The sequence below is a fragment of the Centruroides sculpturatus genome, unplaced genomic scaffold (assembly GCF_000671375.1).
Source record: "Centruroides sculpturatus isolate CEXI.00-Female unplaced genomic scaffold, Cexi_2.0 scaffold2252, whole genome shotgun sequence".
NCBI classification, from domain to species: domain Eukaryota; kingdom Metazoa; phylum Arthropoda; class Arachnida; order Scorpiones; family Buthidae; genus Centruroides; species Centruroides sculpturatus.
The window spans coordinates 18,902-37,879 of record NW_019391099.1 but is presented as its reverse complement, the minus strand read 5'-3'; the positions used below and the strand labels follow the sequence as shown (position 1 = coordinate 37,879).

Genomic DNA, 18,978 nt, shown 5'->3' with positions numbered 1-18,978 from the left:
ATTTATACTTTTTAAAACAGAGTTGGTGCCAGTTTAGTGTAGAAGCAGTATTAAATTACCTGTCTGTTTTTTCTTTTGTATAGATGAATATTCTACATAAAGATAAAAATCTTGAAGTTAAATATTAATACAATTTAAATACAATAGAATAAAAGAATAATCTTTCATATGGGTTATATTTAAACACACAANTTTATCTGTATATTGTAATTTTTCAACATTTTCAGTTGTGAAATCAAGAAATGGAAACAATACAAATTATCATTGCATTTATATTCGTTATTTAGTCAAGAAATAATGTATAAAATTTGAATTAAAAAATTTTCTCTTACTTACAAATTGTAATATTAACAAATAATTAAAAATTAGACATACTTTTTTAATTGAAAGTTTATGATGATGATGATAATTTGAGATGATCAAAATTAGGAATTTGAATAATATAAAATTGTTGTTAGTAGTATTTAATTTTTTTATAACAGATCTTTTTAAGTAATGCTGAATTACCATAATTTTATTTTTGTCAATGAATATTTCTTAAACTTATTCTTATAAAATTATACTCTGTAAATAAAAATGTTATAAAAAAATTATCTATTATCATTTTAATCTACATTGTTCAAATATTTATACTTTTTAAAACAGAGTTGGTGCCAGTTTAGTGTAGAAGCAGTATTAAATTACCTGTCTGTTTTTTCTTTTGTATAGATGAATATTCTACATAAAGATAAAAATCTTGAAGTTAAATATTAATACAATTTAAATACAATAGAATAAAAGAATAATCTTTCATATGGGTTATATTTAAACACACAAACTGCTGAATCCAATAATTAAATAAAATTATTGGATTTTGAGAATATTTGAAGAATTGCTTTTAATAGAGAAAAAAAGAAAGACTTTTATATCATTAATAAAAATATAGATTAAAAAAATTATATCAGGAATTATGTATAGAAATATTGCAATTATATCTACAAACATAAAAGTATTATATTTTAAAAAAATATAAAATAAGTAAAATATATTTATCATTGGTAGATAAAGAAAAAAAACAATTTTCTGATTTAGATATTTTTTTCACTTTAAGAACTGTTATAAAGTAAAATGAGCATCAAAAAGTATATAGAATAATAAAATTTACAATACAACTTTATTCTAGTTCTGTTTAAATCAAAAAAGCAGATAATTAGTGTCAATAACTGAAATTGCAATTCTTTTAAGATAGTCCAATATACTTTAGAAAATTATGTCATGTTTTTATTTTATCACAGATAAATTTGCAAATTTTGCTTAATTAAAGTATGTAAGATGTTAAGAATAAAACTTTAAACATTTTTTGAGGAACTATTAATTTTTTTTAATATAAAAAGTTAGTTTTTGAAATAAATTCTAAAATTAATTAGGAAATATGTATTGTTGTTGTTATTAACAGTGTTATTTAAAAAGTTGATAGAATAATTTCATAAATGTTTAAATTAATAAGGAGGCTAATTGGGCTGCAATATGAAAAAAATTGTAGACACACAAATTCCCACTGTCATCTATCTTTCCTTAATTTTGAGAATGGAGCTAGTTAGGTGAAATCAGAGGCCAGATAAGGAAACCTTGGGGCAGGAGACCCGATTAACTATATGCAAACTGGAAGTCATGTTACTTCAAACATTTTTTCCCAAAAGATGGTAGATAGTTGACTGGCATGGCCCTATTGTTAAAGGAAAAGTATTATGTACAGGGGCAAGCCATCACTAATTTGAGGTGGAGAGCATATTTACATTAAATAAAAATATGATTAATCTAAGTGACTTGTTTTAAACTGCTCTATTTCTGTTAAACATCATTATTAGTGACAAATTAATCAGATTAGTAATTAATATTCAAAAGTCAATATTTGTTTTCTGTATATTCTGTGTACATGTATAAATGGCTACTGAAAATTTAAATTAAAAAAATTATTTTTATCACAAATCATTCTGATAATAGAGTATAGTTAAGTTTTATATTTCCAAATCTGTTACTTTCAAACAAAAAATTAATTTCTCAAAGGTTTTTATTGCATTTTAATAATTGTAATTAAGGAAAAAAATTTTTTTATTTAGAAAGTAAGCACCTATTTAATACACATTAATATTTTTATGGTTTAAATTTTAAAATTCTTTAAATAATAATATTTTTAAATCATAATTTTTAGTAAATTTACATATTCAATTTTTTTTCAAGAAAGTAAGTAATTACAAGAAATTTTTTCTGTACTTTCTTTTATTCATTTATGTAAAAATTCTAATGAACATTTTTTCATAAAAATAATCAAAATATAATTTTTAAACTTATTGACAAAGTCATAAAAATAAATAAAATACTTGCTCAAAGCAATTCAATATCAAATTGACTTTAGATTACTTTTCCGAACAATTTTTACTTTTCAAACATCTTTTTAAATGTAATTTTATTTATTTTTTATTTATTTTGATTGATTAAAGAAATATTTTTTAAATTTTTATTTTAAAATTCCCAAGCAATATAATTTGTAAACTTTTTAAACTTCTTTTTATATTCAAATTTTTAAATTAAATTTATATATGAATTTTTTTATGTTAAAATGCATAAAATCCAGCATATATTTTAGTATATAATTATAACATTTCTTATATTGTGACAAGATTATTTTACAGATATTTAGTTATCAATGAATATAACAAGAACCCTTTTATCCTGTCAAATGAATGTTGGCCTCATACTTGAACATCTAAATATTCAAATTCCAAGAAAGATATTTTTTTAAATTTTGCTGTCAGACAACTTTATTGAAAAGTTACTCTTGTAAGTTTATAGAGATTTATTTTCCTTGTAGTTTTATCTTTTTAATAGAATTTTTTATTTACAATTAAATTGATATAATAATAAGAAGAAAGAATCATTGAAACTATAACGATTTTTTAAATATTTAATAATTTTGCTTATAGAATTAATTTAAATAGGAAAAATTTGAGTATCTGCCAAACAAGAATTAATATACTAATTATGATTTTCTGTGGTCTGTTTCTTCTATTAAATTAATAACAATTTTTTTTTTTTTTTTCAAAATTCCAAATTAAAAATTTCTGACAATTACAAATCTGTTTGTTGCAGAATACTTGATGCTTTTAAACTTGGTGTCTTCAAAACCGGTTGGGAAATAAACAAAATTTGCGAACATTTTATCCATTATCTTTTTATAATAATAATAAAAAAATTTCCTTACAGTATATTTAAAAATTTAACAATTCTCTCCACGAAATATCATCCAAGAATTGAAATTTTTTCTAACTTGGATTATAATGTTACAAGAAAATTCTTGGAAGATCTCACTTGTTAACTGACTCTGTTTAACACACTGTTCTTTATTTGCACATACATAAATGCTTCTCTATTTTCCATCCACAATTATATAGAGCATTATGTAAAGTAAACTTAATTTTCTTTATTTATTTATTCATTTTTAATCCTTTCCGTTCTTACTACTAGCAAGATTTATATAAATTTTAAAAAGCTCGATTTTCTGTTCTAGTAGTGTTTATATTTATCTTTACATAAGACATTAAAAATTTAAAAAGTTTTGTCTAGATTATTAAAACTTCATTAAAGAAAAACAGTGTAAAGTAATAACTACTTTATGGTTTTATTGTTGATTTTAACAAAAGCAATAATTACTTCCTTGAAAACTTTTTATTTTTTGCTTTTTATCTTATTATATATATCTCGACCGGTTTTAATTTCAAGGGTAATATATATGGACATTATTTCTCTTTAAATATTAAAGGAAAATCATTTTATAAATATATTCAAAATTTTAAAAAATATATTAAATTCATTAAAAGATTTATAAAGATTAGAATCGTTAACAATTGTTTTGATGGAGCATTACGCTTGTAAATGGAGGGTGACGAGGAAACCCATGGTGTTTTAATATAGGAAATAATGATAAATAAATGATTCGTTATATCAAGTACACTATAAACCATAAATTTTATTGTAATTAATGTACTAAACTCCATATTGAAATGATATTTGCGAAAAAGAAAGCCTTTAACAAGTTCAGTTCTCATTAAGATTTTGCGAGAAAAATTCAATTCGAATTTAGAAAATGTTAAATTATGCAAAATTTGAAGGTGAAAAATATTTTATATGATAGGGAATTGATTTATGATGATGGCATTATACGGTATATTTATGCACAAGATGTATACTACCATGTGTAGTCTCTTGTGTAATTACTTTGAAATATAACGTCGCATTTTTACACTTAATTATACAGTTTATACATTTAAATTATAAACTTTACAAGAGAATATTGAAACATTATTTATTCGAGTGTTTAATCCATATGAATAATGGAAACAATTAATGTTAAACTCTTGAAAGAGCCGTCGAATAAACGTAAAACAATTGATACTAACAATACACTGTGTGTTCAATCGGATAATTGACATCTGTACAAAATTGTAGAGTTCTAAAAGGATCAGAACTCGATTAAAGTACATATTATAAATTGTGTGAAACTGTAAACTACGAACGAAACATTAAATTGATTTAGAAATTATTATTAAAAGTTAAATACAATTTTATCATTTATTGTATAATTTTTGCAACTAATTATAGTAAATATCTCACCGATTATCTTCTCGAGAAACGACAATTGTCATAAAATGTACGTTTAAACGTGAACTAAATGCTAAATACCGTATAGAAGCAATTCGTTGTAAATTAAGTAAGCGTGAAACTCGCTATACAATTTATAAATTCGTGTTTTATGTCGAATGTTACCAGTAGATATACTTAATAGAAAAGTTATACCTATTATGCAATGCCCCCTCAATTCAGATTCACGCGTGCTTAAGTTTACTTTGTGCTGCAAGGAAAAATTAAAATCTTTAAAACGTACTGTATTCGGTAACAAACTTTTCTAACAGATAATACGGAGAATGAGGACTTAGGCCTATAGAACCAGCTTTGAAGAAGTTTTATTACATGTATAAATAAGTATTAATCGATGGTTATAAAGCATTAATTTCAATAAATAATTATTTTCTATTTTCGCCGGAAATCGGTGTTTTAACAATTAGTAATCGTTATTTTTACTGTGTAAAGGTATTCGTAATATTACACACACGAGTGAATTTATAATCACGGATAAAAAGAAATAAGGGAATACACAATCAAAACACTTTTAATGACCTAAGAACTCTTCGATCTGCAATCGTTAAGAAGGTCCATTAATCATAGTCATTACGAGTTCGGCAGGACCATTGAACACCAGACGATGAGGGACGGCTCAATAATTTATAAAAATTTTGAGCCAAAAGACCCGAACCCGGGTCCTTTAGGGCAATATGTTACTGCATTTACTATTTCGGTCATAAGTCCGATGATTTCAGACTCCCCACCAATAGCCGAGTGTATAAAATCACTGAACTCTGGTAGTTGGTCGCGGATTTGCGTCTCAAAACGAGCTGGCCACGTGGGGGTTTCCAGATTTTCTTCACGTGTAATACCTAAATAGGACCTAGTTTCCCCATAGAAAACCTTCCCGGAAGGTATTCTCCCTTGGCAGATTCCCGTAAGTTGCGTTGCCGTTTCCTGTTAAACCAAACATTCATTTTTTTTTTCATTTTTGACTCAACTGTGGGCAATAACAAGGTCTTAAAAAAATCGTGCAAATTATAGGTTCGGTCAGGCCCACAGCGGGGGCAGTCGAGTAATGAGGGACGGAGTCTGACAAATCCGGGACGGATCGGCCATGAAAAAATTCAGGGTCCGGGCAATCCAGAAATTTTTCGTGCCTTAACCACATCGACCATCCGGGCGGGATTCGCTAATGGTACGAACTGCTCAGGAATTAGTGTTATCTTTTTTCTTGACTAAATAAACAGGATGCTGTGTATCCGCGAGGCACTCCCTACGCCTGTACGCAGGGTCGCCGAGAGCTTGTAAAGAGCCGGGGTAGAGGGAACACCACTCGCTTTTTTTTTTTTTTATGTAGAATGCTTATTTATTAATGAATAAAAATAGTCTTAAAGACTTTTATTTTTTCAATTAAAATAACATTAATTTATATGAACAGGTCCTTATAAAATTTCTTTAGGCCCGGGGAAAAAATCCCCACCTACCTGTAATCATTCGTATTCGTTTGTTTAAAGCCGTATCCTTCCTGGCTTTGTTTCAAATTCTTATAGAACGTTTACAATTCCTTGACATCGCTATCATTAACTTCGGGAAAACAATTAATTTTTCTGTTAGTTCAAACCACGTTTCGTATTTTTGTAGAAACTACTTTTATTATTATTATTATTATTATTATTCCATGATGATAGAATTATTAGACATGTATAAATATCCAGTTTCACGAATTTTTCAGTTCGTGAAACTGGATACTTATACATGTCTAATAATTCTAGTTTAATAATAGTTCAGTTGTTTATTGTTGTCAGGCTCCTTTACTATTTGAAAAGTACGTCACGTGTTCATAAAATGGCCAACAATGCATGTAAAAGGGTCCAAGTAGGTCTGGTTCGATGGCCGGATGACTGAGGTAGGCAAGGCGTTAACCTATCATTGGTGCACCCGGAATCGAATCCAAGCGAGTAAACTTAGAAAGTTTTCGTGGGTCTGTCTTGGATACGTCGGGTCCCGTCCCTTACCACCCGGCCGACACCACGATGGGTATGGGAAAATCCGGTTGTACCACAGAACAGAAAGAATTTAAAAAAAAACTAAGAAAAGTACTAATCCTGTTCTTGAAAACTGAAATTAATATGCAAATTTCAACAACAGATTATCAAATAATTTCGATTGCGGACTCGAACGCATTAAAATACAGTGATTCATTCGTCTTTCGGCTTAAAAATTTTTAATGAAACAATTTGGCAGAAATACTTGCTACATTTTAAACGTAAAATTCAACGATTAGACTTAGATTTGAAAGAGTTTTACCAATAAATTTTCGAGAAAGATAACTAAAGATAAACAGGCCTATATCTTGAGATTTTAACAACAGGATTTGCGAATCCTGTTGTTAAAAACAGAACAGATCATCCGCCATATTTGTCGAGATTAGTGCACTAATCAACTCTAATATTAAAATGGCGAAATGCAAAGTTGCCAATCCTGTGAATTTCGCCAAAGTAAATTCTGTGATTTGTCTAATCGTCTGTTGGTGAAATAGGGGATTAAATTTGGCACTACATTAACCTTATACGCTGATGCCACTTATTACAAAATCCAGCAACGAGTTGCTGGATTTGCCCAGCAACATTTAGTGGTGCCATTTGTTATCATATTTTATTTAAATTTTTTTATTTTTAACTATTATAAAATGGCAAAAAGCTTAATTTTCAGGGTAGGAGTGCGTTTTATAAGAAATTGTAAATGCTAATAAAGAGTAAAAACGTCATTAAGTCCGACCTTACTAGAGATACATTCAACTCCCATTATCTCTCCACACCCTCGACCTTTAATAACCAAAACGTAANGTGGTGCCATTTGTTATCATATTTTATTTAAATTTTTTTATTTTTAACTATTATAAAATGACAAAAAGCTTAATTTTAAGGCTAGGGATGGATTTTATAAAAAAAATTGTAATAGCAAGTAAAATCGTCATTAAGTCCGACCCTACTGGAGATACACACGACACTTTTATCTTCCCACTTCCTCGACCTTTAACCATCAAAATCTAATAAATCAACCCCCTCATTAAACAAACCTCTCTGAAAAATTTCAGAAATTTTCGACAAAAAGCACAGGAGATATTAAGCTTTAATTAAAGAGAGTGAACAAAATCGTTCTCCCCACACACTAACATCCATACATACAGAAAAAACAACCAATTTTTTTTATTGCATTTCTCCACGTTTTAATGTGCTCTGAGCTTAAAAATGTACCGATCGCCATACTTACTAAAGTAAGATCTACTCAATAAATGCAGAGAAACTATGCACAATACCAGCGTGTCATTTAATACGTACGTAATAATCTGCAGTTTTACTCACATGTCGACATGTGAATGTTAGTATGAGGATTCTCATATAAAATAAAGTTTCATTTATTCCATAAAGTAGTTCTATCCGTGTCCTTTTCATTACAGATACGCATTAATGCCTAACGATTTATGTAAGACACGAAAATCGACAAGTTTTGACTTGTCAGCGAGTCGCGAACAAGAAATTTATGTATGAAAAAAATATTGCATCCGCGCACTGTTTAAAGTTTTGGCTTTTGTGTCGGCTTTTCGGGTGAGTAAATTAAAATTTTATTACAGTTATTACATCTCTTATTATATGACATACACAAGTATAATAGAAAGAATAGAAAATTATAGAAAGTGTTACTAAGGAATGAGAACATACAACACGTTAGTTTCCCAGTACCAGACAGTACCAATTCACCCAGTACCGGACAAGGACAAAATGCATTTTGTTAAGAAAAATCCACATCATAGCTTTTATTTTTCTCTTCTACTGTCAATAATGTCAATATGGGGACCAAAAACAATGGTCTGTAGACTTGGCATCTGTGGTGCATGTAAATTTTGTATGCCTTAGGAACTTGATGTTTTTTAACTTAATTATGTTTTCTTTTTGAAAACAAAGATTTATTTTATTGACCTGTATCGTTTTAGCAAGAAATTTAAATGAAAAATTCTAATTATTCGAATATTCAGTACACAAATAACTTCTAATATGTGTCCGATGCTGGGCGAAAATCCCTATATTTTATGAGAAGAAATTTCTATATTTTATACTTAAAGAAAGGAAAAAATAAAGACAAAAATAGGAATAAGATTTGTTATCACTGAAAGTGGGAATGAAATGTAATAACTATCACTTTAAAGTGTCACAATCCACAAGTGTGTCCCATCATTTTTTATATAGAAAAAAATCAAATTATTGTTTTAAAGTGTAGCTCTTAAATATATATGAAATAACATAATTCTAAATTCATTTTATTGTTTTATGTCATCGATATATACAGTATAATATTTAGATTTTAAGTTCTTTTCGATTCGTTAATTCTACAGATTTGACCATGACTTTAAATGAATCTTCTATTTTTATATTTCTTTTTTGAGTTTATACAAAGATTTTCTTGAGCACTGTTATTAAATTATCATTTAAGAAATGTTGGGTTTGCCTTTTATTAAAAATAATTAAAAAATTTAATGCAAACTTACAAATTTTCAAAAATTTATGGAAAAGTTTAGCAAAATTGTGCCTTAAAGTATGATAATAAACTATATACAGTATAATAAACTATTATTTACTTTTCTGTATTAATTAAGCAACAATTTTGTTGAATGTTTTAAGAAAATATTATCAAATTACTAAAAATTCTATTAAAGTCATGATTTATTCGAGTTTAAATTTCAAATTTTTATTATTCTTGAAACAAAGACAAAGAATTTCATTTTTTTAAACTATTTATTTTAACAATTTTTAAGAATACAACTGAGATTCGAATGTGAGTTTTTCTGTATAAGAAAATTAATACATTTTCTGAGATTTTACAATCTAAGAAAGAGATGATTTCTAAGTACTGTACGTCGACCATGTGCAAAAAATTCTCTCTGTAGCTGCTATTTCTGCACTAGTAGTGATTTATACCATACAATATCTAATTTCCACTGTACTATAAACTCGACTAACTTCAAAGACGTAACATTGTACTGTACATTTAAAACATTATCAGAAAAAAAATTCCTTTTATTTACAGAAATTCGGATTCGATTCCTTTATAAAAACAAAAAAAAAGAAATTAGATAAATTTACATCGACCCTTCTGGAATCAAAAAGTAAATCTTCAAAATTCTTTACAAAAAAAAAAATTGCAAAAATCAGTAAATAAATTTTTATATTTTTTGGTTTATTTATAAGTTTTTAATAGATTATGACGGAATTTAATACATTTTATATATTATATTTTAAAATATATATATATATATATTNTATATATATATATATATTATATGTTTTAAGAATCTTTCAGTGTTTTCACGATTAGGGGACTTCAAACAGTTCCACAGTTTTTTTGTGTTATATGGCACTTTACTAATGCAAAATAATGCTAAAATCTATTTGTACGATTAGAAAATAGCATTGTAAGCTTCGAATGCAGTTGTTAAAACGAAAAGAATTGATGGAATTATTTGACTAGCGTCATTCTTCTTATCATCATCGTCGTCGTCGTCGTCGTCGTCATCATCGTCATCATCATGGTCGTGACCTTCGTCTTCGTCTTTATCCGGTTCGTCACCCGTGTCTGATGAAATCTTCACTACTCTTCCGTGTAATTTTTGAGTTGGTCTAAAATTATCTTCAAGCTGATCGTCATCATCACCATCCGATTTTTCTTTCAGGGCACGGAATTGCTCCAGCTTTCGAATGTAAAAAGTAAGTTAGAAAGCTTTTAAAAATATAAAATTAATATAGTTTCTTATTCGAAAATTTTACCTGTCTTTCGCTAATTGTTTGCGTATGTTTAAAAACTGTCCAAATTACGGATTCGTAGCAAGGAGGAGTAGTTAAAGATCCTTCGTATCTGTAATATGGTAAAGTATCATCTGGAAGCAAATCATCGAGATCAAACGATTCTTTCACTTCCGCCGAAGATCCTTCTGGAATAATATCATCCAACGTGTCGATAACAGATGCTAATTCTTTATTATCTTCCTTGCTCAACTTTAAAAGAATAAAAAGTAATAATTAGAATTAACGAATTTGTACCGTGTTTTGGAGGACATATTGGAATTCGATGCGAAGGGGATGCGCCTCGTCGCGTAAGAGTTTATCAACGAATTATATAAAAATTTACAAGTACATTTTAAATAAGTTATTAATATTTTATCAAACTTACTTCGAACAATACTCCCAATACTGCTAAACCATCTGGTTTCATAATTGCAACCTCCGGCTTGTAGCGACTGTTATAATGCACTAAATGCATCTGGAAATTAGAAAATAACCTCATTATGTTATTAATTAATAAATAGTATAATATATCTATACAATATAGACTCAGAATTATATTAATTTACCTCTAAAGGATAATCACTTCCTTCTATAGTGTGCTCTGATCCTTCATCATTCTTTTGACCCCAATGGAAGTGAAGTTGCAAGAATTTGTATGTACCATTCAAACCTGCACCAGAAATCGACTGTACCGGATTTTTTAACGTTAGTTGTGCTAAAAAAAAATAATAAAATAAAAACGCAATAAAGATATAAATTTAAATAAAAGCCGAATGACCTTGTAAATAACCACTTAACACTCACCTGTATGTCCATTATTTTCTAAGATAGCATCTTTTATATGCGTTTCGTAGCCGAAAAATTTAATTAATTTGAGATTTTCGTCTTTCTTTACGTTATCGACGTCTATGTCAATAGGGGATTGCCTGTTACCGCCACAGGTAGGATATTCGTCATCCCAATTTTCTGGACCTGAGGGAAGAAATGTACGCTCCAGAAAACAGAAAATTTCCCATATTTTTTAATGAGAAAAATGTAACAATTTTTAAAAAATGAGAATGTTTTTTAATACAGTCAAATCTCGATTTAACGCCTTCCTCGTAAAGCGCCAATTAATACTTGTGCGACGATCTTCTTCATATTATTAAAATGGAAGACACGTCATTATCTGTACGTTTTGCATTATTATTTTTTTATTACAAAATTACGTGATTTTCCAAATTCCCAAAACTCGAATTTATGTGTAAACTTCGTTCTTATTGTTTGAGATACTTCGATTTAGCGCCATACTCGATTTAGTGCAGTTTCAGAGATGTACAAATCGAATTCACTATATTTTTAGCAAATTTTCTCTTATAAATTTAATTCTTATTTTCTCATAAAACTAGCTTAATTATAGATTTTTTTTCTATTGTGTAAAAAGGTGTCATTTTACTTTTGGTGCTTGTTACTGTAATAATATTATAGGAAAGTCGGCATTTTTAATTAAATAAAAATAATAATTAAAAAAAAAAAGAATCAACCAGAAAAATAGATTTGAGATAAAATTCATTACTAAAAGCGATAAATTTTTATAAACAAAAGTTTAATTTAGCATAAGTTACAAGGATATATGAAGGTGTATTGAATGTCAGCTTGTGTCAGTTTAAAAACGAGTTTAAAAAAAAAATACGACCTAATAGTAAGTGCCGACTTAATTTATTATTTTAGAAGTTCAAGAGCAGCTAGTTTACTATATAAAATATTTTCTCACGGTGTTTAATATACTAAACTTACCCAATTTTCCAGAGTAACCCCAATCGTGATCGTGTCCCTTAGCTTTACCACCTTCGATCCCTATAAAAGAAAATAAATCAATTATTAAATTATATATTTAATAAATATTATTCGTTAAAACTCAAGAAAATGATATTTTATTTAACTGTGTTTATTTATGACCTCCTTAAGTGCAGAGGGGATCGAAAAAAATCACAAGAATTCGGCCCCCTGCTTGACGTAATCTATGACGGGGGGTGACTGCACGTGGATCTCTCCGCTTGTAACATCTTGATGACCTTTATTTAGGCTAATCATTATCGTCGTTCGATTAATTATTATTTTAAAAAAAAAAAGGCAACATTCGTCTCGTCATCTCTTCGTATGAATCCGAAGAAAATGCAATTTGTCTCCAGCTAATGAAAGAGGGTGTTTAAAAATCGCTCGTGCTTGTAATTTAATTGAAAACGAAGAATGTTACTATGTAAATGTGTTTAGCAATCGCTAGATAATTATATTTAAACATTCAAATTTAATTTTATTAATTAATTCTATTTCTATGTTTACCCCGTAGGAAATCGAATTAATGAGATTAAGCAAAGAATATGAGTCATCAATATTCAAGAATCATGACTCTCACCAAATTGGAAGTAGGATAAGAAAAAGTATTTACTAATGTCGTAAGATTTAATGTTTAAAAATCTTTAAAATTTTTTCTTAAAAATATGAAAAAAAAAATTATAAAAATTACACTCAGAAAATATTAACCTTGTTAAATATTTCCATTACTGAAATGTATTTTATCAAATCCTCTAGAGGAAAAAGGTCAAGAACTTGACTTCAAAATTAGTTTATGATATCTCAAGGTTTCTAGTNTTAAATTTATATTAATTAAAAATATATATATATATTTTACCACAAAAGTACAGCATACGAAGGACTTTTTATTATATCAATAGTTTTTTAAAACAATTGTTAAACATTATTTGTGTTTACGGTTTAGTATTGTGAAACACACAAAAATTGTGTAAGTCTGAAAGGATATTTTTACACTTCGTAAGGAAAAAAAAAATGGAGAATAAAATGTCTCGTTTCTCCTTCACCACAAAACATTTTTTTTTCTTTTCTTCCTCCTCCTCATCAACTCATCAATCTTCTCTAATTTATAAGTAAACAGATACTTAAGTTCTTTGATGGAACATTGAAAATTATGAGATTAAGTAACATTTTATTCATAGAATGGAGTAAAAACCGACTCGGTAAGCTTTACAATGACAGGAAAAAAAAATGGAATTTTATTGGCGAAATAAAACAATAAACGTCCTTCGTACGCTATAAATTTGTTAATATTTCAATTAGGCAGCTTTTCATTCGATAAAATGACAATTGTTGAGTGATATTAAAGAATTTTTAACGTTAAACTAGTGTCGTATGCTCATAGAGTATTGGCTCTATAATGTATACCGGATATTGGTGAGAAAAAATCCAGTTCCGTGAAATTTAAATCCTGTTTTAGTCTATCGAGATAATGAAAGTGATCCTGTTTTATAAGTTAAACAAGGAAAAAAAATTATTGATGATAATTTTTAGATCTTCTTTCAGCCAGACAATTGATGAATTTTAGTATCATTTTATGTAGAAATTAATACTCATCTCAGCATTCTAGAAATAAAGCTGGCATCTTAAAGAAAATGTTGAATGTTTAATGACTTACCTAGGATTAAATATAGTTTTCTACAAATAGAATAAAGCGTTAACTTAATTAGGACAAAGTTTTTTTTTTTTTTTTTTAATTATAATTATAATTAATTGTTTAAACACCGTCTCCAATTTGGAAAATGTCTTAGGTTCTTTGCATATATCAGATTGAAAATAAAGGTTTATTTTGATTCGTATTATCCCATTCTTTAACATGTAAAAAAGTAATATAAATGGAAATTTTTAGCATTATCGAAAATTCCTTTCGTCGAATTTGCATAATCTTCCCATTTTATTTACGTCAATAAAGAACATCCTTCGTCGTTTCCTAGTTTAAAATCAATTTATAAATGACTACCGGAGAGGTTTGTTTACATTATTTTAATGCTTTTTTTACTTTAATAATCTATAAAACAAAGTAGATATTCATTTATTTAGTTATTTTGGTTAGAAACTATTATATAATAGCAGTAAGTCTTCTTGAATAATTGTCAGACGTTAAATTTAGAAACGGGTGATTTTTTTTTCTTTCACTCACTTCGGGTTTAAAATCTGTTTACAGGATTTTACGGATTTCAATTCTTATACGTGTTAATCTACAATGAATAATCAAGTTTTACAAACACCTACGCCCATGTTATATACATAACTTTACTGAATTTCCCTAGATTTCGTTGCATAACCGCTGTCAACAGCGTGAAAAGGTGATAAATTAATTTATTAAACAATTACAGCATCATAAATGTTAAAGATTTATTTTTAGTGTGTTCGAGCTATTTGAAAAAACGTTAAATTTAAGTTAAATTTTTGTTTAAAAATCGTTTTTTTTTTTTACCAGATAAACTTCTTACTTTGGAGGGGGCAAAACTCAAAAGGGACAAATTCCAATACGTTAAAAAGGTACAGTAAACGTCTATTTTTAACATTACAAGGAGACAACTCGAAGCTATCTATTGTCATCATTACTACATTTTTTTTTTTCTAACTTATAACATTCTTTTAAATATAAAAAGATCCTTAATTATTTATTTTATTTTAAAAATATTACAATTAATATATTCTATTTTAAATAAATAAACACTATAAGCTATAAAAGATTATATAATAAGGTAACGTGGGAATTTCATTGTTCGTAAGAGGAAATGTATTTTCTTAAAAACTTATTTTATTTTTTAATATTAAGGAATTTATTGATATTAAAACTATATTTTGTTTTATAACTTCCTTAAAAAATTAAAGAGGAATTTGTAACATTTTTTTTTCCTTATCTATGAAGAGGAGAAAAAAACAGTAATTAAAAGCTCGAAAGAAGTAGGAACAATTGCGCTAATTATAGCAACAATGCGGCATAGAAAACAAAAATCGAGCAGTCTAAATGATAAAATAAAAATCCAAGGGAAATCTGGACGTTCTATTTTAAAATTCGCATTCTTGTACAAAGTGCAGAATCGCGTCGAAAGGTATGACTCTACAATTTTTGTTTTCTAACAATAGATGTATCTATGGGAATGTTGTCAAAGTAAATTTATGACGTGTTTTACTATAAAATTAATGACTGCAAGCTTCCGATCTGTATATATTTCTATATACACACGTGAAAAAAAAATAACTAATGGTTTATTTTATGGCATCAGTGTCAAGGATAAATCGTCTGATAATCGGTATATTCCGAACATCATCTTCTGTTAGATAACTTACAAAATGGTAACGTTACTATAGAAGCATTTTACTTCGTGCCTCTATAGCAACAAGTTATTTTAAAGCTTAATATAGAAGGGAACGATTCTGTAAAATTAATAAAGGATTAAATTTATTGCTTGTATGAATTATATTTGTAACATCCTGTTAGTTTTTATATGGTGTTACCATTCGAATGTTTCCCGTCTGCTACTAACTAGACTTAGATGCAAATTCTGATCCACATCCAAACTCGTCTCCAGATCAAATAGCAAGGAAGCTCAGGAATAGATGTACTAGTCACAGCTGCTTAAGGCAACAAAGAGTGTGTCGATGCAATCGGAAGAGGGAAAAATGATGTCGTCATAAGTCGAGATCAAATTCCAACTACTTCGAAGAGAATGGCATCGTTTACCATAATTTTCCAATCTGTTTTTTTACGAGATTTACGCAAAAAAAATAAAGTATTTAAGCAAACAAATTATAAAGCAGTTCGTTTCTAAGACGTAACTTTAGCTTAAGAGGTTTAAAAGTATATATATATTCTCTTCCTAATTGCATAATGGAAAAATGATAATTTCAGCAAAGAATGACACCAGTTTAAGGAAGACGGCGTGAAATATTAGTAAATTTACTTGCAAAATTGGTAACTTTAAATAAAACTATTTTTAAAAAAATCCACTTAAAACGTAACAAAAATCTTCAGAGTATTAAAAATATTTCTATTGCGAAAGGAAGCGTAATGCATCGAGTAATAATTTCTGTTCAACGACCGAAAAATTCGATAAAATTTAATATAAAAACGTAATAAAAATTAATCGACTAAAGCATTATAATTTACAAGTAAAATTGAACTTAGAAAGAGCATTTAACCTTATAAAAGATAGTAATAATACAAGTTATAACTATACGAAAGACTACGTAAGTTAATCAAGGTTACTCTAGTTGATAATCTACATTGAATAGAATCACTGCTGAAAAAATTTATAAAATATATTTTTAGAATAAAGGAACGTTGCAGGGATAGGAAGAGAACTTAGAGAGAAATTGCAACGTGCAGTACAGAAACGTAACATCAGCGTATAATACTCACCCCATTAATTAAATACAACACCTATACAAGAGCGCATTTTACGATGTAAATCGTAACACACGCTTCCCTTTTCCGACCCGTAACGATGTAATTATTTGTTATAAAAAGGGATAATCAGGAAGCCGATAATTGAATGAAGATGATGATGACGATGATGAATTTTTTTTTTTTGTTTTTTGTATATTTTTTGTATTTACTTACCCGCTATCCAGCAGGTGATCAGGAAGGTGGTTATTAACGCTTCTTTCCAATGCATTCAATTCCTAAATGGGATTTTTCTTATGTCGATGCTGTTAAATTCCTGCAGTGACACATAGAAAGTCTATCATCTAAATGTGTCTACCCATTTATATGACTTACAAAGTTTTCGTCACGTCGTCCGATAATTCTTATTGGTCGAGCGGTTTCGCTTTTATACTGACGTCATTACTGTTTCTCTTGGAAATTTGCTTCTTGCCAAACAACGTTAACTTTTGTCTTTTCTACGACGAGAAATTTTAATTTTATTTTATAAATTAANAACAATTTTCTTGTAAGAATTTTAATAAGGCAGATAATCGTCTCTTACAATGGTTAACTGACTTTAGAACCACCCTGTGTTTTTTACACTAAATATATATATATAAGATATAATCTATTCTTAATTTAAATATTTGACCTGAAAATTAACGAATGAAAGTATATTTATCTATCAGAATTCTTAATGAGCTTTCACCAATATAAGGAAAAATTTATCATTATGTAAGTCTCCTTCTGAATATATATTTTAAACATTTTTAAAAAAAAATAACAAATTAATAATTATAAATAATACAGGGTGGTCCAAAAGTCAGTTAACCGTTCAGCTAACAATTCAGTATTTTCTGCAGTTTGTATGTAATAAATTTAGCTACACAAGATAGAAATTCAGCCCTCGCAATGGACAACTGACTTTTAGGCCACCTGTATTTTCTATATTCTATATATAGCCTACATATTTCAAAAAAGTATTTATTTTTTAAATTATTATATTACAAATATTTCTACAAGTTTAGCATTTTTTCCATTATTTTGACATCTTTATTCACTGTAAAAGATTATGATAATTTAATGGAAAATAGCATTTTTCAGTTTACAGAGTGAAAAATTATGATAATAAAATTCTATTGGTGGATTTTGAAAATTTATAACGTTTATCTCTCTCTTGAAAAATACAAAACTGGATAGAGAATTGTTCTATGCGTTATGGCATACAAATTTAAGTACAGTATATTTATATTATGGTTATTTGTATGCAGTTTTTATTTATTATAGTAATTTTATACTTTAATGAGACTATATTTAAATAAGGATGCGTTATAAATTACACATAAAATTGTGTTGAGCTTTTATCAAATAATTTACTACTAATTTTACAGGGGGATCATATTTCATTAAATCAAGGATGATATACAGGATTTAATTATGATTAATAAATTAAATTCAATATTTTAAATGATTATAAAATTTATTTAACCTAAAATATATAAAAATATATATTTATTTTAATTCTTTATGAATATTGTCTGTAATATTTTGAATTCTAGAACATTTCTTTCTAGAATTTAATTGTATTTCAGACAAATAATCTGTAAGTTTTACAATTCTAGAATTTTATATCATTTATATTTCTTGTAGATTATTTATATATCCAGTTCTTTAAGAAAAATCTATAACTTTTTAAATTTTAGAATTTTATTCTAGAGTTTTGGTGGTTTTTATTAAGTTTTTGAATTCTGGAATATGTTTTTAAAAATTTTATTGTTTTTTTTAGGGTTATATCTATTCAATTCTGTGTGCCAATATGTATTTTTTAGTCTAGAACATTTATTCTAGAATCTTAATCGTTTTTATAGAAGTTTGATCATTTGATCGATCCTTGATCGTAAATCTAGAACTTTTTCTAGAATTTTGATCGTTTTCTAGATAAAATAATCCATCAGCTTTCCAAAATTTACAATTTGTAATTGTAACAAAGTACTGTAGAATGAATAAATGCATTTAATGAGATTCAAAGAAAAAATTTTAATTTATTATTATTGTTTTTTTTTTTTAAATTAAAAAATACTGAAATATTAGAATAGACGAAATAAAATTATTTTTGAATTTTGAATTTAAAATAATAATAATTTATCCTGATATTTGATTCAAATGTTATTACTAACTTCTATGAATCATATATTTATAATAATAATAGAAAAGTTCATTAAACTTTTAATGTATATTATGAATATT

At 27.3% G+C, this 18,978-nt stretch overlaps 1 protein-coding gene across 1 annotated transcript; it reads right to left on the bottom strand.

Annotated features, from left to right (window-relative positions):
- Positions 1 to 9,602: 9,602 nt before the first annotated feature.
- On the bottom strand, positions 9,603 to 17,081 carry LOC111617557 (carbonic anhydrase-like). Its single transcript, XM_023358837.1, has 7 exons — positions 16,927 to 17,081; positions 12,279 to 12,338; positions 11,307 to 11,474; positions 11,069 to 11,217; positions 10,888 to 10,977; positions 10,485 to 10,712; positions 9,603 to 10,408 (listed from the first exon to the last, which is right to left on the bottom strand). The coding sequence occupies exons 1-7, from the start codon at positions 16,979 to 16,981 to the stop codon at positions 10,118 to 10,120; spliced, it is 1,041 nt and encodes a 346-aa protein (XP_023214605.1). The 5' UTR covers positions 16,982 to 17,081; the 3' UTR covers positions 9,603 to 10,117.
- Between the last annotated feature and the right edge of the window lie 1,897 nt (positions 17,082 to 18,978).

Excerpts from the sequence above, each read along its gene's own strand:
- LOC111617557 (XM_023358837.1), bottom strand. The coding sequence starts at position 16,981 with ATGCATTGGAAAGAAGCGTTAATAACCACCTTCCTGATCACCTGCTGG. Across the intron at positions 11,475-12,278 it reads GGGTTACTCTGGAAAATTGG|GTCCAGAAAATTGGGATGAC; the intron begins GTAAGTTTAGTA and ends TTCTTCCCTCAG. Across the intron at positions 10,409-10,484 it reads AAACAATTAGCGAAAGACAG|CTGGAGCAATTCCGTGCCCT; the intron begins GTAAAATTTTCG and ends TACATTCGAAAG.